At 50.7% G+C, this 24755-nt stretch overlaps 9 protein-coding genes across 9 annotated transcripts; 5 read left to right on the top strand and 4 right to left on the bottom strand.

The window, feature by feature from the left end:
* Window positions 1–275: 275 nt before the first annotated feature.
* On the top strand, window positions 276–5715 carry BDV37DRAFT_274133 (type I 3-dehydroquinase-domain-containing protein; the record flags this gene model as incomplete). Its single annotated transcript, XM_032085178.1, has 7 exons — window positions 276–2333; window positions 3206–3289; window positions 3389–3413; window positions 3472–3853; window positions 3903–4066; window positions 4117–5134; window positions 5229–5715. 7 exons carry the CDS (start codon window positions 276–278, stop codon window positions 5713–5715), a joined length of 4218 nt encoding a protein of 1405 aa, XP_031938203.1.
* A 1139-nt stretch (window positions 5716–6854) lies between these two features.
* BDV37DRAFT_296631 (alpha/beta fold hydrolase) lies at window positions 6855–7772 on the bottom strand (the record flags this gene model as incomplete). The annotated part of the gene is made up of 1 exon (XM_032090155.1): window positions 6855–7772. The coding sequence occupies one exon, from the start codon at window positions 7770–7772 to the stop codon at window positions 6855–6857; it is 918 nt and encodes a 305-aa protein (XP_031938202.1).
* Window positions 7773–8750: 978 nt separating this feature from the next.
* Window positions 8751–10575, top strand: BDV37DRAFT_286244 (Alpha/Beta hydrolase protein; the record flags this gene model as incomplete). Its single annotated transcript, XM_032087883.1, has 4 exons — window positions 8751–8876; window positions 8930–9418; window positions 9484–10161; window positions 10222–10575. The coding sequence occupies 4 exons, from the start codon at window positions 8751–8753 to the stop codon at window positions 10573–10575; spliced, it is 1647 nt and encodes a 548-aa protein (XP_031938201.1).
* A 186-nt stretch (window positions 10576–10761) lies between these two features.
* BDV37DRAFT_256642 (tyrosine-protein phosphatase) lies at window positions 10762–12082 on the top strand. The gene is made up of 2 exons (XM_032082858.1): window positions 10762–11494; window positions 11605–12082. Exons 1-2 carry the CDS (start codon window positions 10990–10992, stop codon window positions 11934–11936), a joined length of 837 nt encoding a protein of 278 aa, XP_031938200.1. The 5' UTR covers window positions 10762–10989; the 3' UTR covers window positions 11937–12082.
* Window positions 12083–12327: 245 nt separating this feature from the next.
* Window positions 12328–13327, top strand: BDV37DRAFT_286242 (DUF3632 domain-containing protein; the record flags this gene model as incomplete). The annotated part of the gene is made up of 2 exons (XM_032087882.1): window positions 12328–12502; window positions 12603–13327. The coding sequence occupies 2 exons, from the start codon at window positions 12328–12330 to the stop codon at window positions 13325–13327; spliced, it is 900 nt and encodes a 299-aa protein (XP_031938199.1).
* A 34-nt stretch (window positions 13328–13361) lies between these two features.
* On the bottom strand, window positions 13362–16247 carry BDV37DRAFT_196232 (putative pH signal transduction protein PalA). Its single transcript, XM_032079776.1, has 7 exons — window positions 16197–16247; window positions 15897–16134; window positions 15776–15830; window positions 14832–15726; window positions 14209–14783; window positions 13760–14162; window positions 13362–13708 (listed from the first exon to the last, which is right to left on the bottom strand). The coding sequence occupies exons 1-7, from the start codon at window positions 16202–16204 to the stop codon at window positions 13396–13398; spliced, it is 2487 nt and encodes an 828-aa protein (XP_031938198.1). The 5' UTR covers window positions 16205–16247; the 3' UTR covers window positions 13362–13395.
* On the bottom strand, window positions 16221–17988 carry BDV37DRAFT_296623 (kinase domain-containing protein; the record flags this gene model as incomplete). Its single annotated transcript, XM_032090154.1, has 5 exons — window positions 16221–17085; window positions 17139–17304; window positions 17362–17804; window positions 17897–17904; window positions 17944–17988. The coding sequence occupies 5 exons, from the start codon at window positions 17986–17988 to the stop codon at window positions 16533–16535; spliced, it is 1215 nt and encodes a 404-aa protein (XP_031938197.1). The 3' UTR covers window positions 16221–16532.
* A 368-nt stretch (window positions 17989–18356) lies between these two features.
* BDV37DRAFT_274129 (putative mitochondrial carrier protein) lies at window positions 18357–19611 on the bottom strand (the record flags this gene model as incomplete). The annotated part of the gene is made up of 6 exons (XM_032085177.1): window positions 18357–18560; window positions 18610–18947; window positions 19006–19224; window positions 19283–19356; window positions 19405–19439; window positions 19498–19611. 6 exons carry the CDS (start codon window positions 19609–19611, stop codon window positions 18357–18359), a joined length of 984 nt encoding a protein of 327 aa, XP_031938196.1.
* A 2722-nt stretch (window positions 19612–22333) lies between these two features.
* Window positions 22334–23992, top strand: BDV37DRAFT_256623 (putative sterol carrier protein). The gene is made up of 2 exons (XM_032082857.1): window positions 22334–22951; window positions 23011–23992. Exons 1-2 carry the CDS (start codon window positions 22458–22460, stop codon window positions 23891–23893), a joined length of 1377 nt encoding a protein of 458 aa, XP_031938195.1. The 5' UTR covers window positions 22334–22457; the 3' UTR covers window positions 23894–23992.
* The last annotated feature ends 763 nt before the right edge of the window (window positions 23993–24755 follow it).

The following is a 24755-nucleotide window of genomic DNA, read 5'->3' as shown; positions in this document are numbered from 1 at the left end:
CCCTCCATCCCATCTGCCCTGATAAAGTCCACTCTCCCTTCTATTGTTTGGCTAGGGTTTAAAGTACCTCTCGACTACGTGTGAACGTCAATGCTTCTTTGAGGGTCTCGTTCTCGATCTCAGTGTCCTGTCGGTTGTCTTTTATTATTGTTTTGATTGAAGTACCAGATTTGGCGCTACGGTGGGATTAGCTGTTCATCTCCTTTCTTCTTCTCTAGAGATTCGGCATCTTCCGGATACAGTATGAAGGTGCAGAGTACTGCCCATGCAATGAGATGATGCAGACAGCCATTCATAAGCCCGTGGCTATGACACTGTTACCTGAAACCTCTTCCCCTATTACCTCAATCAAAGGAACTTCTTCCTTTGCTGTCACTTCTCTTACCCCAAACCTGCCCCCAGAGCCCTCTCGTGCCGTCGCCATTGTATATGGTCCCAATCAGGACACTATCGTCCAAGTTGTCGCTGAGATCCTGGGCAAGCCATGGACTACGGAATCTTCTCTGTCCACACTCGGGCGGGGCGGTCATGCTGTCGTGACCGGGATATTGGCTGACCATCTGGGTCGTGCTTTGGAAGGGTGTGAGAAGCCTGCCGGCATCTTAATCAACACGCACTGTGTGGATGATGGCTCCTTTCCAGACGAATCACTTACCGACCGCTGCGACTATGAGTTTCTGTATTCCCTTCGGAGTCCTTTCTTTCGCCGCGATCTGACCCGGTTTCTGTCTTTGATTCTGGGCCAAACCAGACCACATGAAGACCTGAAGACCAAAAGCCGCACGAATTTTATCTCGACGACCTTTCCGGACGTCCATGCGGCATTACCCAATCTTGACATTTTGTCGGTAGGTTCAGATGCAGTCGAGATCCGTGTAGATCTATTGGTTGAGCCCTCATCTGTGGGCATCTCCAACCGGGTGCCCAGCCTGCGGTACGTTGGCCAGCAGTTGATGTTGCTTCGGCAGCATACAGAACTGCCGATCATCTTCACCACGCGATGCACCAAGGAGAATGGTAAGTTCCCCATGGATGATCCAGCACTATTTTATAGGTACCTTCGCCGGGCAATCCAGTGGGGTGTCGAGTATATAGATGTTGAGCTGTGGCTTCCGGAGGATATCCGGAGACAGTTAGCGGAAGTCAAAGGAAATAGCATCATCATGTCAGCATTCCATGATTTCTCAGGAACGTGGAAATGGACATCTCCCGATGCACCGCGGATCTTCGCGGAAAGCGCCAAATACGCGGATATTGTGAAGATGATTGCTATGGTCAATACTGTTGAGGCCAATTACGAACTCGAGTATTTTCGGTCGACGATCAAAAGGGCCCATGGGTCGTACCCCCTCCTGTCGGCTGTCAACATGGGGCAGATGGGTCAGCTCTCGCGAGCGCTCAACACTGTGTTCTCGCCCATCACGCATCCGTTATTGCCGATGATTGCAGCGCCGGGGCAACTAACGGCGGCGGAGATTAACGAGGCGCTCCATATCATGGGGCAGCTACCCAAGCGCGATCTGTACGCCATTGGATCATTCCGCTCAACGCCGCAGTCGATGTTTATGGAAAAATGTTTCAACGAACTGAGCCTGCCGCACACACTGACTTCGATCGACCGTGGACCCATGGGTTCCATCGAACGTGTGATCACCCAGCCCTCCTTTGGCGGAGCGTCAGTACATCCGCCTATATCGAGCAGCACCACATGCATTCCAGCCGTCAGTGACGCTGCCCGCGCAATTGGATTAGTCGATACGATTGTGGCCGCAAAAAGTGCTGCACCGAAGGCTCAGTTGGTTGGTGAGAATGCGACATGGAAGGGGATCCGGGCAACGTTAACCCGAGATTATGTTCCGTCGGCATATCGCGGCCGAGCGGCGATTATCCTTGCGGGTACTGAGAGCGAGGCATCAGCGGCCATCTTTGCACTGCGCAGCTTGGGTGTTGGAGCGATCTACACGGTGGGGTTCCGGGCGAGCGGGCCGCTGGCAGACGGATTAGAGCCATTCACGTCGATCCAGTCCGTGAAACTGGTTGAGCAGCCGTTTGTGATTGTATCCGCGCTGCCTCCAGAGAAGTCGTTGTTGGTCCAGCCGCTGTTGCGACACTACCGAACGAATGGTCAAGCCTCGCCACCATCTACACGGGGGAAAGTATACCTCGACTTGACGCGAGGTGAACGCACGGGGGACCCTGTAGGAGTGGCTGTGCGTGCGGGGTGGACAGCTTATGGGATTGAAGATGTGAATGCATGGACAACTGTGGAGACGCTGCGACTGCTCGTGGGACAGAATGTACCGTTTGATTTTGTGCGCATGGCGTCAGGTCGAGTATTTTGATTTGATGTATATATATTGGAGTACTGATAGATGAATCGGACTTAAGTGACGCAACCCGGTTTCCGCGGAGGGAAGGGGGTGAACCAATACATTGCAACCAGGCTGATTGGAGTAGGTTGAATTCAATGTGGGGGGGGCAGGATTATTGCAGAACGTAAAATGACATTCTGCTGATTCAATTAAATTAGCGGAGGGACGGCGCCATACAGTTTTCGTATGGGACTCTCTGAGATGATACTACATTGGGACTAGGAGACGAGATGGTGTGACAAAAGCATCCTGGGCAGGTAATCTACCGTACATTGGGAAGGGGAAGATGAACATGAAGAGGTGCGGATGCACATCATGTTATTGCCGACCGGACGGCAGTCCGTGATGGACAGGGGAAAATCCCGTCGAGGATAAAAGGTATTTAACCGAATCTTGCAGATCACTAAGGTTGCACCACTACTTAAGTCAAAAGGATGTGAAGGTTTTGCTTGTTAAACGCCATGGGAAATTAGACTCGAAGTGTAAAAGATTCAAGGCGAAAGTCAGTATGGGAAAAGGCTCTGGGTTTGGTAATTTTGGTACGGCCGGTAAGCGACCATCCCCGCATCGGCTGTATCTCCGTCACGCTAGCCCTCATCCAGTGTAGTCCCACCCGTGTTCTCCACGTTTTTCCACTGCGTTTAAATCTGGGGTCATTCTCTCACTCTTAACCTCTTCTTCTTTTCCTTTTAAACCCTTTACTTCTCAATGCTTGTCAAGAATCTTGTTTATCCTCCTCCCACGATATCTCGCTTCCGTGTCTCCCGTCTATCCATCCGTCTTTTTACGCAAACAGGCATATGTCATGTAATGTGGCCATGTCCCGACCTCAGGTCAGCATCGACCGGCTAACTCCCCGCCGTGTCAATGCCGAACCGCGAGAGTCGATGAATTGCAAGTCCTGTCGGAAGAGGAAGGTAATAAAGAAACCTCTGGTCACTCGTCACGGACAGTCAATTCTAAAAATGTATTAGATCAAATGCAACCGGCTGCGCCCAAGTTGTGAGGCTTGCAAGGTGTTCCAATGCCCTTGTATATATGGTACACAACAGACAGAGGATGCCGTCTTCATGCCTGATCCACTAACGGACGTCTTCAGATGCCGTACCGAAAAAACGTGGCCCTAAAACAGATGTCTTGGAGGCCCTGCTCAAACGCGTCGATGGCTTGGAAAAGCGTCTCCAGGATGACAATCATCCCCTGTCGCCCACCTCCTCGGGCTCGCCGACTAAGTCAATGGAGCAACTTGCGGCACAGGTGAACTTTCATCCTCCGCCTCCATCGCATACATTCCCTCCACCTCCAGCACCCCAGCAATCTTCTCAGAGTCACAGGCTACCTGACTCGATGCTGGACGTTTACTTTGCCCGACTTCATGGGAAGCCCTACTCTATCTTGGATGAGGCTGCCACCCGCCAGCTACATCAGCGAGGGCAGTTGCCCGTGTGTTTGTCCATGGCTATCCATGCTCTGACGATAAGGTCCGTTACGGCCTGTCTGTCCTCTCGAAAGCTTTCTGACATAGCGCAGATATACCGTTCTCAACCCTTCCCCTCAAGGCTTAGACTATGCTCGCCAGGCTCGACGCTTAGTGGACATTGATGATCCTTCTATTGAGGGACTGCAGACTCTCTTACTATTATCACAGACCTTTTTCGCTTATGGTTATGGCAGAAAGGCTTACATGGCATTGAGTAAGCGTCCCAACCCCATAGTATACTTGCCTCATGACTAACATGTATAGGTAATGCTATTGGTATGGTCTTAGCTTTGGACCTGTATCGGGAACTGCCTGCTCAAAGCCCGTCGCGTAGGGCAGAGCGCGAGATAAGGCGTCGTATTTTTTGGACGGCTTATACAATGGATCGCTTTCTTACTTGCGGCTCAAAACGGCCCTGCCTCATCGCTGATCATTCCATCGTGTTACGATTACCTTCCGCTGGACCGGAATCTGGCGAATGGTTTAACCCGGTCGGTCCTAACATTCAGTTCACATCCGACCGTCGCAAGGGCCCAGGAGCCGCTGCTCTTTTAGTCGACATCACTCGAATCTTAGGCGTCACCCACCGCTACTTAGCTGCTGGCGGTGTCAAAGGTGACTCGCATTTTCCTTGGCATGCTCTCTCCAACTTGTCCAAGATCCGTCAGGAACTTGATATCTGGGCGGCCGGCACGCAGGATCTATTCGCCTCAATTGAGGCCTTATTTGGTCATCCAGAGAGCACGCTTCTGCTTCTCAGCAAGTTGATATACCACCTAGTTCATTGCCTGCTGTATCGACCGTTTCTTCCCATTGACCTCGCTGAGCTCCGCGGGACGGGCCAGCATCAGTCATGGCAGATTGAGGCTACCACACTTTGCTTCTCGCACGCCAATGCCATTGCCGAACTGGTTGAGCTGGCGCGCCATGCGCCGCGCATTGAATGGCCGGACTTGATAGCCTACTGTGCCTGCACCGCTGGCACCGTTCACATTCACGGTGTACACTACAATGGCCGCGAGGGTGAAGTGTTCGCATCGAGTGCTGACTTCCTTACGCGTGAGATGAGCCAGCTAATATGGCTGCGTCACTCCTGCTCGGGGGTTCAGCATCAGCGCGAAATGCTACAAACCATTTCGGCATGCCACGCAGATCTGGTGCGAACATTAGCTGCGCGACCGGTGCGGTTTGCGCCGGTCTTCCATCTGGAGGATTTCTTCGATCGGTATCCCGGATTAGTTGTTGAAGGAGCGCATGTAAGATTAGTAGATATAGATGACCCGTGAGTTCTCTCTATTGATAAGGCTTGATGATCTCAATCTGACGATGATTCCAAGCGCCCGCTTTGACCGCGTGGATGCCCACGACGGGAATAGAGCGATTTATCCGGCGATACCACCAGCTACGCCAACTCTCCCATCACAAGCCGGTCGAAGCAACTCGATCAGCTTCAACGCACCCCAGCCATCACCCTCACCGTGGCTTGGCCCCGACCTGAGCCTTCCAGACGGCGGTCTCGGCTTCTCTCCATCCGGGGTAAACGCCTCCCCAACCGCATTCCTCTCGGAACCCTTCACCGCACCAACACCACCGTCCCAACCGCAATACGCCACCTTCCCCTTTGAAGCATCCGTTCCGGGGACAGCTTTGACGCCGGACGCCCAGTCCCAGGGTAGCACCTCGGGGGCGGGAGCGGGGCCGGGGGACCAAAGCTCGTCCGAGAAAGACCCGTTCCTCAGTTTGTTGGAGCAGCTAGCGGAGAACGAACACTCTCAAGGGGGTCCGAGCGAGTTGGACTTCTTTCTGGGGGAGGGCCTCGAAGCGCCGGGGGAAGGATGCCCGGACGACGTTGTTGATGCTTAGTTTATGATACCCTCTATGTACTATGATATACTATAATAGATATGAATATATGAATGACGACGGCATATACGATTCTACGGACGATCTTCTGCCCGAGTCAACGCCCTGAGTGATGGACTCTAGGATACGTCATGTCAAGATCGAAGCTCGTAAGAAATCCCCACGTAACAGGGCTCACTCTGGAGTCTCTTCCCCTCAGCCCCTCTTTCACGCTAGAGACTTTACCGAAGAGCTAAAAGGCAAAGAAACAACAAGAAGTTGGCAAACACTCCACAAGCGCGATCGAACTAAACCCACGCAATCATGCCATTACCCGATGAGCCAATCGTGGGCAAAGACCAAGACGCTTGTACCCGGAGGATATGCCTGATCCGGTTAATCGGGCGTCAATCCCGAAGCCCTACACCGCGTACCTTAGCCCTTAGCTTGCCCAACCTTGGGGTAGAAGTTGTTGCTCGACTATCCGAGGAACGGAATTAAAGGCGGAGTAAGGAAGGCATAACGGAGAGCCAAAGGATGGGTCCCTAACTCGTACTATCGTTTTCAACGAAGCTGGGCGCCTGTTTCTTGTAAGCGCGTGCTTTGACCTATTGTTTGTCTCTGCAGGTACCTGGTCCCGTATACCGTATACGATACTCTCTAGCGTCTTCCATGTGGGTTTAATTTACGCTCAACGATGATCTCAATCAGTGTGAAGAGTATGATGACATGTGAAAGCATGGTAAATCCCCTTGTCGAGATGGGTATAGCTTTGACCCTGTCATATCAATCTCATCTTATACTTTCCGATCGCCCAGTTGATGGTCAGTTTACCAGGCGGGCAAGCGAGGAACGAAAAGTAGACATGCAAGAATTAACCGATAGAAGAAAATTCCGGCGATCCGTTGAGACTATGGCTGCGCTGATATACCTATCAGGAATAACTCTATAAGAACAGAAAGGGGATAACTTGAAAAGAAAAGGCATGAGGATATCATTGCTACAATACATATATATAGGGAACGCATGTAGGTAATTTTACCCAACAAGTAACTCATGCCATCCAGTCTATACAAAGCTTGGGATCAAACTTCTCCAACTTATCACATATCTTGCTGTCGCACTAAATCAAGCTCTACGCGCTGCGCGAGCTTTTACTCCTAAAGCCGTTGTGCGGACCCTTTCTCCAAGGTTTGGTCCCTCACCCATCGGATCTCAGACGCAACTACATCAGGACGGATAAGATGGACATGATGGCCGCAGTTGGGAAGGTAGGTAAGACGGCTATTGGATGACAATTGGAGTTGTTCACCCTGCGCACGCTGATCATATTGGTCCCAGCGGTCGAGTAATCTGCGAAAGGCCGTCCGCTGCGCTTCAGTACCGTTGCCCGCCTCTACACCCTTTTCATATATTCGTTGGTAGTCTTGAGAGCCACGACACCGTATAACACTCAGGGGTCTAGCCCCTAGTGCTTGGTTCCTATACTGCTCCTTGCTTCCTAATGTCTTACAGACTTCCATTGCAGCTGCAGATTCAGCCTGGGATGTCTTGATTCCTCGTGCAATGTCTGCTGCACGAGCCCTCCACTCGTCTCGAGAGAGTTGAGCGCTGTCGCGTAGCCCCGTCACCTGGCTGAACTTGAGGTCACCCAGTACAGCATTGATGTCTAGATCTGGATCGTCTAATAGCTCGGATTGCCTCTCCGTCGATGCATCTGCGAGCACCATCCCGGCCACCTCCTCTGGGTATAGGTGCAGGTACTCGCGCGCAACAATACTCCCATAGGAGTGAGCCGCTAAGAGGAAAGGAGGGGTAAGGCTCGCGCTGTGTAGCAGCTGATGCAGCTCAGTAGCTGCTGTCGTGGCTGTTGGCTTAGTAGGCCCATCTTGACTGCGTCCTAGGCCGGAACGGTCATATAGGACAACGGGTGCAAATGTGCCCACGAGTCTTTCGACCGCGACGTATGACGAAGCGACGTCTCCTGCGCCTGCGAGAAAGATAACAAGCGGCTCCCCGGTCTTACGAGCGACCCCGCCTATGGAGAGGAAGAGGCTGTGTGTTCCGATGGAGAACATCGAGCCGTTCTGGCTACCGTAGGTATTGGATGTCATGAGGCGATGAAGATCTATAGCTTGATCGGGGATTGAATTGGTGTGACGTCGGGTCTAACCCGTGGAGTTAGAAGATGTGACTAGGTTATGTCCGATGTTGGCATTTAATCGGCCATTGTTATACCAAATTAATCACGTGGGAGGAGACAATCTCATTACGCTCGTCCCTCCTCGACGGAGGATATTCGTAACTTGTCTCTGGTGCCACAATGTTCAACTCAGGTAGAGCAACGCTCCCTGTCGAAACTAAATAACATAATGGTTCCTCGACATCCCTGTGGGCTTTCGGAGGGTTACTATGGGGTACACGAGCTATCACTGAAGAAGCAAAGCATGAGCTTTCAGTGACTTTAGTCTTACCAGTGACACAGGTAGCTGAACATGTGTTTCAAAGACAGGATTTCTCTTTTCTGGCCGTTTACAACCAGACCAGCCAAGCATTGAGGCTTGCAGACTAGATTAATCTCCCATAGGTCCTGAAGAACCCTTCAGGCCCTCAGTGTGTTGAAAGGCAGCCTGACTCGTCTATCCCGATAGCAAGATCAGCTGCGTGCATCATCGTTAATTTAGGGACAATGCGAGGTAGCTTCATCAGGGCGTGATCAGGTAAGATCAGAATGTTACTATCAGTTCATAAAGCTACTTGTATAACTTAGGAAACCAGGATACAATTGCCTCCTAGGGCACATGTTACCACTCAACCTTTATCACCGGGCGAGTGAATCACTGCCTTTGTCTGCACGGCATACCGAGGTAACTGAAGGGGCTTTCCGTCGAAATTTAGTCAATTCACTGCCATGGGAGGCTAGATAAGTGAAAGTCCTTTATAAGAAAGCTGCTTCTGGTTAATGAGAGATACTTCAACGTTTTCATCCTATTCCGCTAGCTGATTGATATGTTTGTTGATTCTTTACCCAGAAATTCTGTGTTCAATTTGCTATAATGATCATAGATATTTCTATCTCCGCCCTGACACTTCTCCTGGTAACCTGCTGGCACGTATCCACTGCCTCTTCCCTGCCTGTGGTGGATCTAGGTTATGAGCTCCATCAAGCATTTTCGTTAAACGTAAGGCCAGCTTACTGCAAAGACCAAGGCATTAGCGACTGACATTATCCCAGGAGACTACTGGTCTTTACAACTTCAGTAACATTAGATACGCCGCTCCACCTCTGGGCAACCTACGGTTTCGAGCCCCGTTGCCGCCTAAGGTGAACCGCGCTGAAGTCCAGACAGGGGCATTGGGTAGAATTTGCCCACAGGCTACGCCGATATGGAGCAGATATATCATGCCGCGGTTTTTGAAAAGCTACTTTACAAACACAACTTTTGACTCCCTCGATTTTTCCTCCTGCCCAGTTCCACTCATTCAGGACCCCAGAACCTCGGAGGATTGTCTTTTCCTTGATGTTGTGGTGCCACAGAAAGTATTTGACCGAGCTCAGGGCAAACCCCCGATACCTAAAGAAAGTTTGGCTCCGGTTATCGTATATTTCTATGGCGGAGGTTATGTTCTAGGCGATAAGAGTGGCGTTGATCCATCTGGTCTCATTCAACGGGGTCAACAGCAGGACAAGGACGGGGTTATCTATGTGGCTCTGAACTACAGGGTAAGCACCTCACTCCTGATAGGTGAGAACACAAAGGCACCTCATCGCTGACGATCACCCCGTAGCTCGGTGCATTTGGCTGGCTAGCGGGTCACACAGTATCCCGGAAAGGAACCCCCAACGCCGCACTTCATGACCAACGACTCGGCCTAACCTGGGTAGCTCAGAATATTCATCTATTTGGAGGTGATCCCAACCGAGTGACTGTTATGGGCGTATCGGCCGGATCAGGGTCCATCCTTCATCAACTCACTGCATACCAAGGGCGTCAAGGACCTTCCCTATTCCAGCAGGCCATCCTGCAAAGTCCCGCCTGGGAGCCGAACTATGATACAGACAAGCAGGAACGGACCTTTCGCCGATATCTCGAGCTCCTCAACGTCAGCACCATCGAGGAGGCACGCCAGCTACCTTCCGAAAAACTCATTGCTGCCAATGCCCATCAGGTGTCAAGCTCGCTCTATGGAACGTTCACTTATGGTCCCGTGGTGGACGGCGTCTTTGTTTCCGATCTCCCAGGCAAACTTCTGCTGCGCGGCGAGTTCGATCACAGCGTGAGGATACTGAATGGCCATACCTTGAACGAAGCTCTCATGTACACGCCGCCATCCAGTTTTCAAGAATGGGGTCTACTCTCACTTATGGACGAGCACTTCCTTGACCTTTCGGAAGATATGAAAGAGACCATCGTCAATGTTCTACACCCACCCATCCTGGATGGGACGTACGGATACCGCGGATGGGTTGAGCGAGTCTCTTCCGTCCTCTCGGACATATGCTTTCAGTGCAATTCATACCACTAGAATCATGCATACAAGAACAGTACTTACAGCTACGTGTTCTCCATCCCTCCCGCTATGCACTGGATGGACCATCCCTACTCATTCTACACCAAAGGCGCAAAGCCTCTAGCTGAGAGTCTTCTCTTCCAAGTAACAAACGAGACGGTGGCCTTCATCCTGCAAGACTACGTTACGAGTTTCGTTCAAACGGGAAAGCCGACGTCTCCACTAGCCCCGCCCCTCGAGATATATGGTCCTGAGAGTCGGGTGGTAAGTATAGGAATGAACAATATCACGGGGATGCGTGACCCAGCATGCAATGCTCGGTGTGTTTACTGGCAGAATGCGTTTACTTATAGTCAGGATAAGTCGTGAGGCGTATTTCGATTATTGCATTGCGGACAGTGGGTTGGATCCACACAGATGATATGGCTGCCGAGGTTATGAGGTGGTACTTTCCAGACTGCAAGTATACACTGCAGATGTACTTCAGGAAGAAATCTGCTAATTAATTTTAATGTGCTGTGGTACTAAAGACTCTCGTCTCTCACTTGAACCATGAACCCCCTAAGTCCACACACACTGTTTATATGCGCACATTTCTACACCTCGTATATAAGCAGAGTCATACATCAACACAAGACCCGCACTTCCCCATAGATAAACCTATAAATAGCCTCGGCCGTCCCTGAAATCTATACAAAACCCACAACCACCATCACGTACACTTAACATATCTCCAGCCATCTCGATACCAAAAATCAAAGAACCCCAAAACAACACCACACAATGAACCCCAACCAAGCCCCCAACGACAACCTCCAAGAAATCCTCGCAACAGACATACGAACCGAAATCCCCTCCGAAACAGTCACCGCCATAACATCGCAACCCCCGTTCATCACCATCCCGGGACTCTTCAACATCCGCAACCTCCGCAGCGACAATCTCCGCGCGGGGTACGCCTACCGCTCGGGCGCGCTATCCAGACTATCAGACGAAGGCAAAACAGCCCTCCGCGATGTCGGGATAACCACCATCTTCGACCTGCGCAGACCTGATGAACGGACTAAATCGCCCACTCCTGTCATCGAGGGCGTCGAGGCCGTCTGGGAGCGGTATGCCCGCGAGCCAGGCCCGCCGAATCCGCTAGACTTCAAAGAAGAGGACCAGGGCGTCTCCGGGTTTATAAACATGTTTGTGAGTATCATGGAGATCACGACGCCGATTTATAGAAAGGTCTTTCTGCATATCCGGGATCGGCCACAGGAGCCGTTTCTTTTTCATTGCACTGGTATGTTTTTGTGATGCGTGGCTTGTGTTTCTTTCTCTTGAATATATGTATGGATCTTATATGTATCTATATATGTCCATTCACTAATGAATCGGGTCGAATCCGTATAGCCGGTAAAGACCGTACCGGCGTCCTCGCGGCTTTGATCCTCTTGCTGGCCGATACGCCGTCCGACGCTATTGTCCATGACTTCGCCCTGAGCCGCGTCGGAATCGAGCCCGCTCGAAAGATGCTGATAGCGGCCTTTCCCACCATCTCCGGCACTGTGACCCCAGAGAGTGCCGGGTGGCTGCAGCTGGTGAGCGTGCGGGCTCCTGCGATGGCTGCGTTCTTAGATACGGTTGAGCAGTCCTTCGGGGGCGTGAAGGGGTATTTGACGGGCGTGCTGGGGTTTTCAGACGAGGATGTGGAGATTATGCGGGCAAACTTGAAGGGGAATTAACAAGTGCTCTACTTCCAGTAGATACTAGTACATGATACCTAAGAGATACCAATTGGATAGACGGGGGAAGGGCTAACCATGGAGGCTTTATCCGAACAAGTCAACCACTAACCTATTCAGTCAATAACTCTCCAATCAGATATCCTAACCCTATCTATCTAAGCTTCCGCTTCAGTTTATTCAACCAAAGATAAAATGCAAACCAGAAACGGGGACATAATCAAATTAGGGTCTCGATGCCATCACATGACATGACATCATGACCAGTAGAACAGTCATTCCAGCATCATCACACCACCACTGTCATGGAATAAAAAGTAGCATAGGATCACCTACGTAAAGTACCTAATTGACACGGGCGAGCTGTTTTCGACCTTCAATAGCTGTGCAAATGAACACCCTCGACGCCCTAGCGACGGACCACGGCTGGGTCCATGGCTCCGTGACCAAACCCTTCACAGCCATCGTCACGCTCTACATGAGCCAGCAATTGGCGCTGGAACTTGCCGTGCAGGAGATAGTCAGTGTCATCAATGAGGTATATTACGGGGGTGATAGTGATCTCGGTATCCTCCCTCAAGCTTTTTTTTTTTATGTCTTTGCAATATATGGCACGCATGAACTAGCTGTATTTTTTACTAACTGGGTTGGCTGAATTGTCTGAAGACGAGTATCTAAGAGATTTATGGAGCGCAATCATACACACGTCCCGGAAGGTACCCCGGGAAAGGCCGCACACGCCCCCTGACGTCCCCACGCCGCTTCAGATCCGTCTCGCTGCCCTTCTGCTTACACTCAAACGCCAACCGGACCCGGCGCCCATGCCCACCGCCCATCTTCAATCGCCTGTCAATGCTCGTCGGGATCTTTCCTGGAGACAGCTGCCGCTGTTCGAGGAGACGGTTTGTGAAGCGCTGAAGGATGAGCCCGGACGACGGGCCAAGTTTACCAAGATCGAGACCGAAGGGTGGGTGAATTTCATGGCGTTTTTGGCCCTGATTACGAAGGAGCGAATCGCGGGGCTAGAGAACATCGGGATTGTAGTCCTTCGAGAGGCATTGGAAGAGAGACACGACTCTCTTCCTTCGACGGAAGAGAATGATAATAGGAAGGCGGATGAGGGGACGCAGTTGACTGTGTTTGTGGCTGCGGCGGCTATTTGGGCGGTTATCATGGGGGAAGAGCTGTGGGAGCGAACGGGGCAGAAGGAGGAGTCCCCAGTGGGTCTGTCTCTGGGGCCTGCGCCTAAGCAACTTATCGGGGAAATTCCTAAGAGGCGTTGGGAAATGTGGATTGATCGATTTCAATTCTTGAGCCTCCGCGAAGATCTTAAGATATGTACAAGAGAGTTGGCAGCGGAAGCCGCTGCTGTCATGATGCGGGTTCTATAATGCTCGAGAAAAACAGGTGTAATGTATGATGTACCATGACTCTATAATTGTGAGTAATGCAATATATACTAGGAAAACTTCACTCCCTTGCTCGGATCCCAAGTTCCCTGTGCCCCGAATCGAATGCCCATATCAGGCGACCACACGCCGGGGGCCATCGAGGGTCTTGTGTTGGCTCGTGTTGGTTGGGGTGCTGTTAGTGGCTCATCCCTTGGTGGTTGGTGCTGGACCGGTTGAGGTTGTGGTGGAAGTTGAGTCGGCTGCTGCACCGGCTGGGCAGGCTGGACAGGCTGGGCCGGTTGGGCTGGTTGTTGGCTATACTGGCGTAAATGTGATTGGGAGAGATTGAGCGAGGCCATCGCCGCAACGCTGGTGATTTCCCTGCCCGGGTCAGCGCCTGGAAGTCATTTACTGGGTTTTCGACCCACTCACCCTTCTATTTGGCTTGCCTCCATCCTTCGCTGGTGCACAAATGCTTTGCAGTCATCCCGGAATCGACCTACAATCTTGGCCAGATCATTGTAGAATTTCCGTCCCACCTCGATGTTTGAGATGATTTCCTTGTATTTTAGATAGCCATTCTCCAGCTCTTGCAAGGCCTTCTCGCGCTCCTTGGTCGAAGCATCGCCCGTGTGCGCCCGGGTAAATGCACGGTTAGCCTCCCGCACCTGTGCAGAAATCTGGTCTTGCTCGTGCTGCTCCTGGGTCACCATCTCCAGGTCTGTATCGTACAGATGCAGCTGCTCCTCGAACAAATCTTCGAACTGGCTCGCCTGGATCGCCTGCATGGGGAACTCCCGCTCCAAGCGGGCGGCTTCCTTGAGAAGGGCTTTGCCTGGGCGTTGTCAGCATTGGTCTTCGAACTCAACCCTGTAACTTACTGATGTCGTCTGATCTGGCTTTATCCTTCAAAGCTTGTGCTCGACGTTTCCGTCGGTTCTCCAGCCGGCTTACTTCGCTCAAGCAACCCCGTAGCCGAATAGATTCCCGCTCGACCTCTGGCGGAATTGCCGCCCTCCGGCTGCTAGGGACGTACATCTCCAAATCCCGGTTAGTGCCGGTCAAAACTCGGAAGACCGCCTCCGAGTCTCTCAGCTTCTGCTCTACCAAATTATCACTACTCTGAGCGGAAGAAAAGTAGCCGTCTATCTCTCGAGAACTGGTGTACAGCTTCGGTGCCGCTGCTTCGGACGGTTCTCTGGCCCACCTGTCGGTTCCGTATTTGCGGCGCGAAGAGTCATCCTCGGCCTTCTCTGCGGCGAGTAGTTCAACACCCTCATTGTATGCAGTTTTGTCATTGGCCTTCACCCTAGCGGTATCCTCGAGTGATCTCCGCAACCGGTTCAAACCATCTTGCTGGCGCATTTCTTCCGCATGGGAGACCAACGTAGGCGGTAATCCAAGAGGCTTTTCAAGAGCCTGCAAGGAGCCAGGAAGATTCAGAGACGATAATAGACTATACCAGTTAGTATTTTTCTCGTCAGAGCCTGATTTCAACACCTACTCCCGTAGTTTGTCCGTCATAGTCTCCAGCTCCCCGATAATTGTCTCGTTGACGAGCCGATCACGGCGGTCAGAGTAAATACTGGCGGCGATATGGACGGCGTATGGCACCAGCTTGGAAAACAACGGCTGCCCCAAAGGTCCATTGTCTCCCAACATGGAGATAGCATCGGTCACCTGAGATGGCGCCTTCGCTGCGACCATACATGCACGATCAATGATCTTCAATTCCGACTTTGGCGGAACTGGGTTGAGATAGATTACATCGTTGTCTTTCTCGGCGCGCTTCAAGTCCTCCGTCACACGGTTCTTTAGTCCCTGCAAGTCCCCTAGCACAGTGCGATTGATCCAACGTGATTCCTTCAAGGCCTCGTTGACACAAACCTCGCTGTCTCGAAGACGAGCCACCTCTTCACCATACTTTCGCTTCTCCAAACAGTCCAAGGACTGGCGATACTGCGCCGCAGCAGCAAAATGATGATGCTTGGCTGTCATATGATGAATCCATTCAGGACTAATAGCATTCGATTGGACCGCATAGTCACCTCCTTCTACGTAGAAATCGGAGACCTTGGCCGCCAGCCGAGCAATGGAAGCGTCTTTCAGCCCATCCTTGACTGCCTTCTGCCAGAAGCACTCCTGTCCCTGCGCGAGCAGAAGCTGTTCCAGGCTCTGTAATGTCATATCATCCATATCCTCCGGGGGTGAGGTACGAAGATCAGGAAGGATATCCGTTCGGAGATGTGCTAACACTCCAGCGGCCTGGCAGAGGTAGTTGCATGCCTGTTTGAGTCCATCTGGCGTTGTACGGTTCACTGAGAAGGCTAACTGCGAGTAGAGTGCTACCAGATTAAAGAGGATGTTCGCAAGTTCAAATCGAATATTGTTCTGCGAGACTTGTACTCGTTAGCAACAACGCCGATGACCGAATTACTCTTCACATACTCGGTCTTGAGGTATTGAACCCTAACGCAGGGTACCATGGAAACTCGACTCCAATCTGTAAACTTCTATGTCAGTAACAGCTTTATAGCCAGTTCTCCCATCGCCATGCTAGGTTACTTACATCGACCGGGAACTTCCCACCAAGCCATTTCAACTGCGCGGCATATGTGACCAATCGACTGATCCCACTAACATGCGGCTCCTGAACGTGAATCGCTTCATTCCGAAGGCGATCTATGATCAATAGATCATCTGCAAACATATCTGGACGCTGGTCATACTTGGTGGAGATATACTGGGTGATCGCGTCTGACAATGAAACGGTGTGAGAGCGTCGAAAGGGGATCTGAAGAATATTTCTGGACAATTAATTAGCCTAGACAGCCCGGATAAAACAGTACATCCTTGAGACAGCACATACGATGCCATGCTGGGCGACAGTCAAGAGCGCAATGAGAGAGGGATCGTCGCCGGGCAACATTTGTTGATGTTGAAAACCCAACCCCACCGGGCGACGGATGACGTTGTTTGTTGGCCTGAGGCACCACACACTCTCATTACAATTGATATACAAACCAATCAACCATAAGAAGCGTCATATCCTATATACCACTCTCGTGTCCAAGTGATGATCTTGGAATTACTTGGGACCGTAAAGGGCAATCGTAATTTTTTCAGTCGTTATACATTTTATGCGTCCCGGGGTCACATGCCAGGTTCGTTTTACATCTTTTATTTCCCTTTTTTTATCACAGAATTAAACGTACCCCAGCTCTTCCAGGACCGGCTCTCCCCAGCCTTTCATATATTCTGAGTGCAATGCCTGTTCAGCTGTCGCTCTTTCCTTCGGCCGGAAGGTCAGCATTGGCCGAAGCATATCCTCAAATGCCCTCTTCTCTTTCTCCGTTACAGTCTCCAGACCCGCCTCAGCCCGGGGCTGCTGTATACAGTAACCAAACCTTTGGTCCCAGGTCCTGCACATGCCATCGAGGCTCCTAGACGTCTGTGGCTTCAATTCACCCTCCTCGGTGAACCATTCCAGTCTTTTGCTCCACTTCCCCCACCACTCGGGAGGTAAGATACCAAGGACTTTGACTTGCTCTGCGGTGACACGGTCTGCAGTTGGCCAAAGCGCCTCAAACAAAGGCCTCTGGCCAAAAATCTCCCAGACGGTACAGGCAAGTGTCCAAATATCCGAGGCAAAGGAGAGCGGCTCGTCAGAGAATCTGGCCGCTGGTGGCTGGAGGAGAGGAAAGGTCTTCGAGGAGAACCTGGGTGTTTTGTGTGGGTTGAAAGATTCTCCAAAGTCGCTGAGATGATATTCTCCTCTCCAAAGACAATATCATCGCTGCGAACGCCAAACCAACCAGGTATGAATACATGCGCGGGTACGCCATTTGACAATGGCTTGCCATCACGACGAACAACGGCCACTGACTCTGGCTCTCCGAACATCTTATATAGTTCTGACGTGGACAGACGGTCGATCGCATCAGGAAACTGGACTAGGATATTGCCTAGATGGAGGTCTTACAAATGGTGTTAGCTAGGCAACTCAGCTAGAGTCATCCATAAGCATCACATACCACGATGAACAATATCCTCACTGTGAAGGAATGCAACCCCACGAATGAGCTGAGCGATAATTGCCCGTGCGGCTTTAGGCCGAAAAAGCCCGAAAGTCGAAGCCTCTCTAGCATCGAACAAGCTCATCCGTGCCGGCGGAGTGAAGATACATTTATGCTTCCCATTGGGACCAACGACCCAGAATTCGTCGATGAGAGGTGGAATAATTTCTTTTCCCGGTCTAGATGGCGAGTTCCCAAGAGAATATAGAAGACCTGCCTCAGGCGTGTAGGCACTGGTATCAGCAGTAATAGCCTTCATTGCCGCATATCTGGCTCTTCGTAGATCACGGGCAAGCCATATAGTCGAGTATCCTCCATACCCAAACTTGTCCGCCAGTCGATAGCGGCCGTCATCTAGGTTGTCCCTAATTTTTAGAGGATGATATCCTCCGTGGCAGTATCTGGCCAGGTCTTATGCTCAACTCGCTGGATCCCCCGGTTTCACGGCTCATCTCATCTGTCTTCAGAGGAGGGAGGGGGGGGGGATGTGGACATCGATGTCTGTCGGACATGAAGTTGACTTGAGATAAAGCTGCATACCTGCCTATGGAATCGTTGGGTATTGGTGTAAGTACGTGCGAACATCTGCAGAGACGGGTAGTTAACAAACACATATCTAGTCTAGCTTGTATTTTACGGGACAGGGCCTAGAATCGGGATATACTAATCTAGATATAGACTTTCGTTTCTTGGCATTAGTGTTCGAGAATCAATGAAAGAATGTAGGGGGTGACACCAATATCCGGAAGTACTGTAACTCCGCACAATGGTTTGTGGCTACAAGACAGGTAGTGTTATTGATTATGGAACAGTCAAGTTATTCATTCTGTATTTGCGTGGAGCCTCAGGCTCATGCACATATGTACTCGATAAAATATAAATCATAAACGCACACGCCGGCAATCCCAACGCCAATGGCCATCTGCACATCGGCTAATGTCCCAGAAATCGCATCAATCCAATTGATTGATTTTCATCTTTATGTATTCGAAGATACTGAGCAAGATCATGTTGTTTACCCCAGTACGGATGAGAATAATAGATATTCCTTTATACATACTGGACTTGGCAACCGCGGCCGACGCCTCCCCGACTTCGCTGGACTTTCCGAGCAACACGCTCTGGGCGCGAGTCTTTCGAGTATCAAGTGGGTAGGTCTATGGCGGTTAGTAGCGCACATATAGGTATCGTCGGTGCGACACTTACACAAAACCACGGAACAGTGCTGCAAATCGCCCCGGCAATCATGGGACCGCCGAATGGGGATTTGTCTGGACCAAGCTCTTTGGAAGCGACTTGTTTTACCGTTTCGTAGACACTGAAGTATAAGCCAGACCCGAGAGTGTCACGCAGAGCGTGCAAATGAAAGCCAGTATACAGACCACGGATTCCGTAACGTTGGACAATCTGCCGAATCGCCTCTATAGTGCCGAGACGGGGCTTGTTGCGCAATGAGGGGTCCTTGACCGCGTCCGGCGAGGCCTGGGCACGGTTTGACACCAAGACTGAGGTCTGAACAACGTTCTTAGCAAGCTCAAAGGGGCCTTTAACTTAAGTCAGCAATTGGAGTTCAGATGAAGAGAAGCTGTTATTCAGTCGTACATGCAAGCGGAGAGGTAATGAGTCCAGCAATTAGCCCAGCAGTGGTAAATGTCACAAAGGTAGAGACGGTAGGTGTGCTGCCCGGTTGATTGTACATAGCCAGGGGAGACTGGCCAGTCATTCTCTCGAAGAAATCGGAGATACGATGTTTGGCAGCGTTATATGTAGAAAAGTTTACAACCCGAACAGCTGTAACACTCGCTAGAGGTGGCAGAGCCCCTGGATGCAGAATTGTCAATTATCGACCATCGGTCATTCCAAGCCGGCATTGACTTACCGGCAACGTAGCCACGGGGACCTTCAGTCCGCCACAAGTAGCGGACACACTGCAACACATTCTTAAAGTTGTGGCTAGCGAAGTCAGCACAGTTATTACTATTGGATATGTTAAGCACTTACGTCTGCATGCGAGTTTTCACATTTTCAAGAGGGGTCTAGGAGTAACCAATTAGCTTATCTCCATTCAAACATCTGCTCCGGACTGAAACGTACTACAGCAAGAGTCGCGCAGATCGTGGAAGTTGCCGAGGCCACCTGGGTTTTGTAGTTCTTGAGGAATTTGTTACGGGTAGCTTCATCCATCATCCAGGTACTACCAGTCGGCATTATGGCAGGTGAAGGTTGTGAGGGGGGAGGAGAAAAGGGCGCATGTTCAGTGTGTTCGTCAAGAGTCATCCCTGGAGGTATCCCATTTGGGGCGAAATGGGAGAGGCCTTGATTGTCGCTTGTATGTTCAGATTCTGTTCAATGTCGTGCAGCAGGCTGGGGAACCCTATGGAACGCAAAGCGGTCTCTCAACGTGCGAGCAGACCGTTCGGCGTCCCACAATTGTCCATGAAGCAAGGGCCTAGACCACCCTTTGTTTCGATGGTTCGATCTGTAGAGAGAAGGTGCAGATACTTCACGGAGGGAAGAACGTCGTGGGTTAAATCAATGAAGGGGAGGCGATAGCGGAGGCCAGCAGTAGGGTCGTAGCGACGATATCCACTTCTTCCGTGTCTGCGTACCGGAGACGGCTACGGTCGAAGTCGAATGGTTTTCTGGAGCTGGTGTAGAATACACCTAAGTGCCTTCTCTATCACATTCAAGAACAGTCTGGATAGCAGGAGAAATGGTGCAATTTAGGAGCTACCTATATAGAGGAATCATAGTGTCAGCTTCATCGACCACACTAGGCCTTTGCTTCATTTCTTTTCTGTTCTTCTTCTCTTTCCCTTGGTCTTGGGGCCGTTGGGCGAAAAGAAAACCAATGCAAAATCAGAGAGAAAGCTAAGCATACCTCCAGGGACGAGACCTCCACTCTCGTGGGTGTGGAAGAAAACCCAATGCAATGAACACAGTCGAATGGGGTGAATCGAAGAGGAAGAAAGTTGAGGGGATCACCAGCTGCCCATGATTGTAGTCTGTAGGCACGGACTGTAACTTAGTACAGCTGGTGGTAATTTAGGTAACTTCCAGCTTCTAGGTAAATTACAATTGCTGGAGTGGACTTGCGCCCGAAATTCCAGCAGGTATGTGGGTGAGGGCAGTCAGTGGTGGACCTTCTTTCTCCCCTTTCAACTGGTTGGTTCGCTCGAACCGGCTTAGACTGTCTGTCCAGTGACGTCGTCGTGAGGCATCCAGTACGACCTCCACCATACACACTAAACCCACACTACTCTTCCTTACAGGTCGATCCTCCCATTGCTGGACCCCAGGAAGAGGAACTTACTCAATGAGTGAGTGAGTGGATGGTCAATTTTGAATATTACGGCTTTTCTCTTTAACTCGCTGCAATTCCCATTACCTTCCACGATCAGATAGCTAAATCCCGAGTCTCCGCAATGTTATTGTGGTATGATTACCGGAGGACTTTCAGTCAAGGTACTGCCCCCCTTTAGGGTAGGAACTGACCAGTGGCAAGGGCGTGAAGGTGTATCGGACCAAACCAGTCCGGGCGGTGGTAACACCCGCTCCGTCTACCCCGCCGACTAACAGGCCTTCTGATTGATTGAGGAATGAAGAGGATGGGGGGCTACTCCGGATTGGGTCTAGGTGAGTGCCAGGGACATTCATAATTCATCAGAATATGACCTAGTCGAGATACGACCTCAGTTATTGACGGAGTATATAATTCTTTGCTGGATGATAGGTAGAAGGCCAGCCATCCCTCCCTCCCCCAAGTCATGGAGTAAACCTTCATACGGCACTATCATTTTGATCGTACGTATTTGGAAAAGGCCCCTTATGATGATAGGGTCTGAAAGAATCCTCGTCCGTGTCCATGACGAATACTACCCGATGCATAAAAACACCAGTTGAGCAAAATTGCCTCATGAAGCAAGTGTTGAATATCAGGAAGCTATGGATCGACGGAGTGTATCGTTGGCCGTACCACAGTTATGTAATGGTTTCGACCATCCGAATCGAAAGAATGGTGTCGTAATGGTAGATAAGAGCTATGTCGGGTAGTTCGAATAAATTTGACTTCCAATCAGAGATACAAATAGGTGTCCGGATTTTGGTCCCCTTCAATACATCACCCATGTTACTGGCCAGAAAGTCAGGACATCATCAACTTGACAAATGAGCTTTGGTCCGGTATACCAGCTAAATTCCACCCGAGCCCACTTCGAGGATTGATATGCCATGTGATTGGGGCTGTTAGGTGTGGGAATCGGCTTTGAAGCTCAATCATGTCTGTGCTTTTTGATACTTGGTTATCCTAGCATCTGAGTGCAGCTCTGTTGCTTGTTTAACCCCAATTAAACCAAGGCAAGTTTCTTGTTCATTTCGTGAATGCATTGTTCAATACCAAGGCATGATCCCGGCTATATCCCGCGGTACCAAACCATGTGTATCTAATATAGGTATGGACAGTAGCATGTCCAACACCACAACTGGGCACCCTCATTTATCGATCATCTCAGACTAAATGATATACCTCTCTACACACACACACACACATATATATATCAAAGATTCATCGAGATTGAGCTTCCATTGATCTGATTGTATAATCCTCGGACCTCACAGTCGACCTAGGTACAACCCAATCATGTGAGATGGTCCACAAAGGAGACTTGACTATGACTATCCTTTGATCTAAAAAGTGAGACGATCAGCAGAAGGTAAGAGCTGTGGTTTGTTGTGCAGCGTACAGCAGAAAGACATGAGATATGAAGAGTTGTGCAGGTCGCACACAAGGAACAAAGAATATCCTCGGGACCTCGGTAGGCGGCTCCCCGCAAAAAGTACCGCTGGGCGTTCTCCGCAGTAAATCATTCTGCAGAGATTCATATGCTGCCTCCTTAACCGATTGCTATATCAATGCCGCAATGCTTTAAATAAACAACATTTCCCCAGTTCTCCACCTCTGGACCACACGCACAATCCCACGGACCTTGTCTTCTTCTCTCTGTTCTTCTCCTCTCCTTAACAATTAGATTCCCCCATAACCACCTATCGGCACAATGGGCAAAAAGGCAGCGTCTCCCGCCTATGTCCTAGGTGTAGGAATGACCAAATTTATCAAACCTCGGGGCAAGGTTGACTATCATGAACTGGGTTTTGAGGCTGGCGTCAAGGCCATGCTGGATGCCCACATCAACTATGATGATGTTGAGCAAGGAGTTGCGTGCTACGTCTATGGGGACAGTACCTGCGGCCAGCGTGTGTTTTATCAGTTCGGTCTGACACAGATTCCCATTTACAATGTCAACAACAACTGCTCAACGGGCTCCACTGGCTTGGCGATGGCCCGTACGATGGTCTCCCACGGGGCCGCTGACTGTGTTCTCGTTGTCGGCTTCGAGAAAATGAGTCCTGGAAGCCTTCAGTCGGTTTACAATGACCGGGAGAACCCCACAGGCTTGCTTGGAATGATGATGGCTGAGACTAGGGGAATCACGAATGCCCCTGGGGCGGCTCAGATGTTTGGTAATGCTGGTCGGGAGTATATAGAGAAGTATGCTCTCCAGGGCCCCATCTATCTACTTCTACGGAATTTCAACTGACATGGTGTAGGTATGGAGCGAAGAACGAAGATTTCGCCGAGATAGGCCGTATCAATCATGAGCATTCCAAGCGCAACCCGTACTCGCAGTTTCAAAACGAATACACCCTTGAGCAGGTTCTCAAGGCGCCCATGATCCACGAGCCACTCACCAAGCTGCAGTGCTGCCCGACATCGGATGGCGCCGCTGCCGCGGTTGTCGTTTCCCAAGAATTCCTGGATGCTCGGCCGCATCTCAAGGACCAGGCAATCTTGATTGCGGGCCAGCAACTGGCCACCGATAATAACACCCTATACAACCGAAGCTCAATTGACCTGATGGGTTTCGGAATGACCCGTAATGCTTGTCGGGCAGCTGCTAAGGAAGCTGGCGTGAACGTGAAGGATATCAAGGTGTGCGAGTTACACGATTGCTTTTCCGCTAATGAGATGATCACAATCGATGCACTCGAGCTTTCTGAGCCCGGTAAGGCGCACGAGATGGTTCGTCGCGGCGACATCACTTATGGGGGCAAGATGGTGATCAATCCATCGGGAGGCCTTATCTCAAAGGGTCATCCTCTGGGAGCGACGGGTCTTGCGCAGTGCGCGGAACTAGTGTGGCACCTGCGTGGTTGGGCAAACAACCGGTTGATCGATGGAACGGATGCCGCCCTGCAACACAACCTGGGTCTGGGAGGCGCGGTTGTGGTGACTGTCTACAAGCGAGCGGATGGAAAAGTTGCGGCGTCCGTACCGTCAGACGTTGTTGGAAAGATCACCGGTCTCGGCTACAACCCGGCTGTTGAAGCCAAGGGCTTCACAACTGAGCAGGCAAAGACGGTTTTGAGTAAGAACCACAGCAGTGAGTGGGCACTAGCCGACACCCAGGACAGGGTTCTCGCTCGTTTCTAGATCATGGTCGGTGGGAAGTGCAAAGGCAATGATAGATAGCCTCGTTATGGCTCTTCTACTGCCTTTTCACTACCATTTTCGTTGTAAATTGTTTTAAAGCTACATAGAATGACGAACTAGTAATAAGTTATTCAAGGAACCGGAATATAGTGCAGCCGTGGTACTAAGTTGTAGATTACATAACCCATCCCACAAGCTCCACCAAATAAATTTCCGCGTTTGGTTCCCGCTGGCTTTTCTCTTCTTCAACATATTTCAGGTCTCCGACATACCCTTGTTGATGGAGGTTTTGGCCTTCAAAGCTCCCGTTCCGTCTGCAAATTTTAGACAGAGACCGAGAGCGATGAACTTGTGCTCGTTCTAATCCCATCGCCTGCCAAAAGGTGCCGGTACAACCGGCCCGACTACGGGGTTGTTTGGGTTCGCTTTGAGCATACACCCCTTTCTAAGGGATTTTGATTTAGGACGCATGCCAGTCCTTCGTACCTAGTTGAGCGATCAACCATCTCAGTCTTGAGGGAAGGTTGATTGCCATGTTCTGTATAGCCCAGGAAAGAAGATGATCTTTCCCTTGCTCAACCGACGCTGCTCACGAACTAACAAACAGGTCAATATACCCCCGTAAGCTCGCAAAGACAAAAAAAGGTCAAGCAAGGCATATTCGAAGTCTCGTCCGTCACTGCTCTATGATATTCGAGGTCAAAACCGTGCCGAAAAGGAGTCCGTGGACATCGTCCACTTCTAAACGCTCCCTCGTGTTGCGTCTACCTTAGTTTCAGATGGGGTGGTACGTGTCAAAGTAGGGAGATACATTCCGAAAACCGTTGCAAGCTGTACTAGTAGTTTCTTGGAATGTGCATTG

Source organism: Aspergillus pseudonomiae (genome assembly GCF_009193645.1).
Source record: "Aspergillus pseudonomiae strain CBS 119388 unplaced genomic scaffold BDV37scaffold_72, whole genome shotgun sequence".
In the NCBI taxonomy this organism is placed as follows: domain Eukaryota; kingdom Fungi; phylum Ascomycota; class Eurotiomycetes; order Eurotiales; family Aspergillaceae; genus Aspergillus; species Aspergillus pseudonomiae.
Note: the sequence above shows the minus strand (reverse complement) of the source record. Positions and strands in the feature narration are given on the sequence as shown.

Excerpts from the sequence above, each read along its gene's own strand:
- BDV37DRAFT_256642 (XM_032082858.1), top strand. The coding sequence starts at position 10,990 with ATGAACCCCAACCAAGCCCCCAACGACAACCTCCAAGAAATCCTCGCA. Across the intron at positions 11,495-11,604 it reads GTTTCTTTTTCATTGCACTG|CCGGTAAAGACCGTACCGGC; the intron begins GTATGTTTTTGT and ends GAATCCGTATAG.
- BDV37DRAFT_256623 (XM_032082857.1), top strand. The coding sequence starts at position 22,458 with ATGGGCAAAAAGGCAGCGTCTCCCGCCTATGTCCTAGGTGTAGGAATG. Across the intron at positions 22,952-23,010 it reads GGTCGGGAGTATATAGAGAA|GTATGGAGCGAAGAACGAAG; the intron begins GTATGCTCTCCA and ends GACATGGTGTAG.
- BDV37DRAFT_196232 (XM_032079776.1), bottom strand. Across the intron at positions 15,727-15,775 it reads GTTCAATACCTCAAGACCGA|TCTCGCAGAACAATATTCGA; the intron begins GTATGTGAAGAG and ends AACGAGTACAAG. Across the intron at positions 14,163-14,208 it reads AGCCAGATCAGACGACATCA|GCAAAGCCCTTCTCAAGGAA; the intron begins GTAAGTTACAGG and ends GACAACGCCCAG.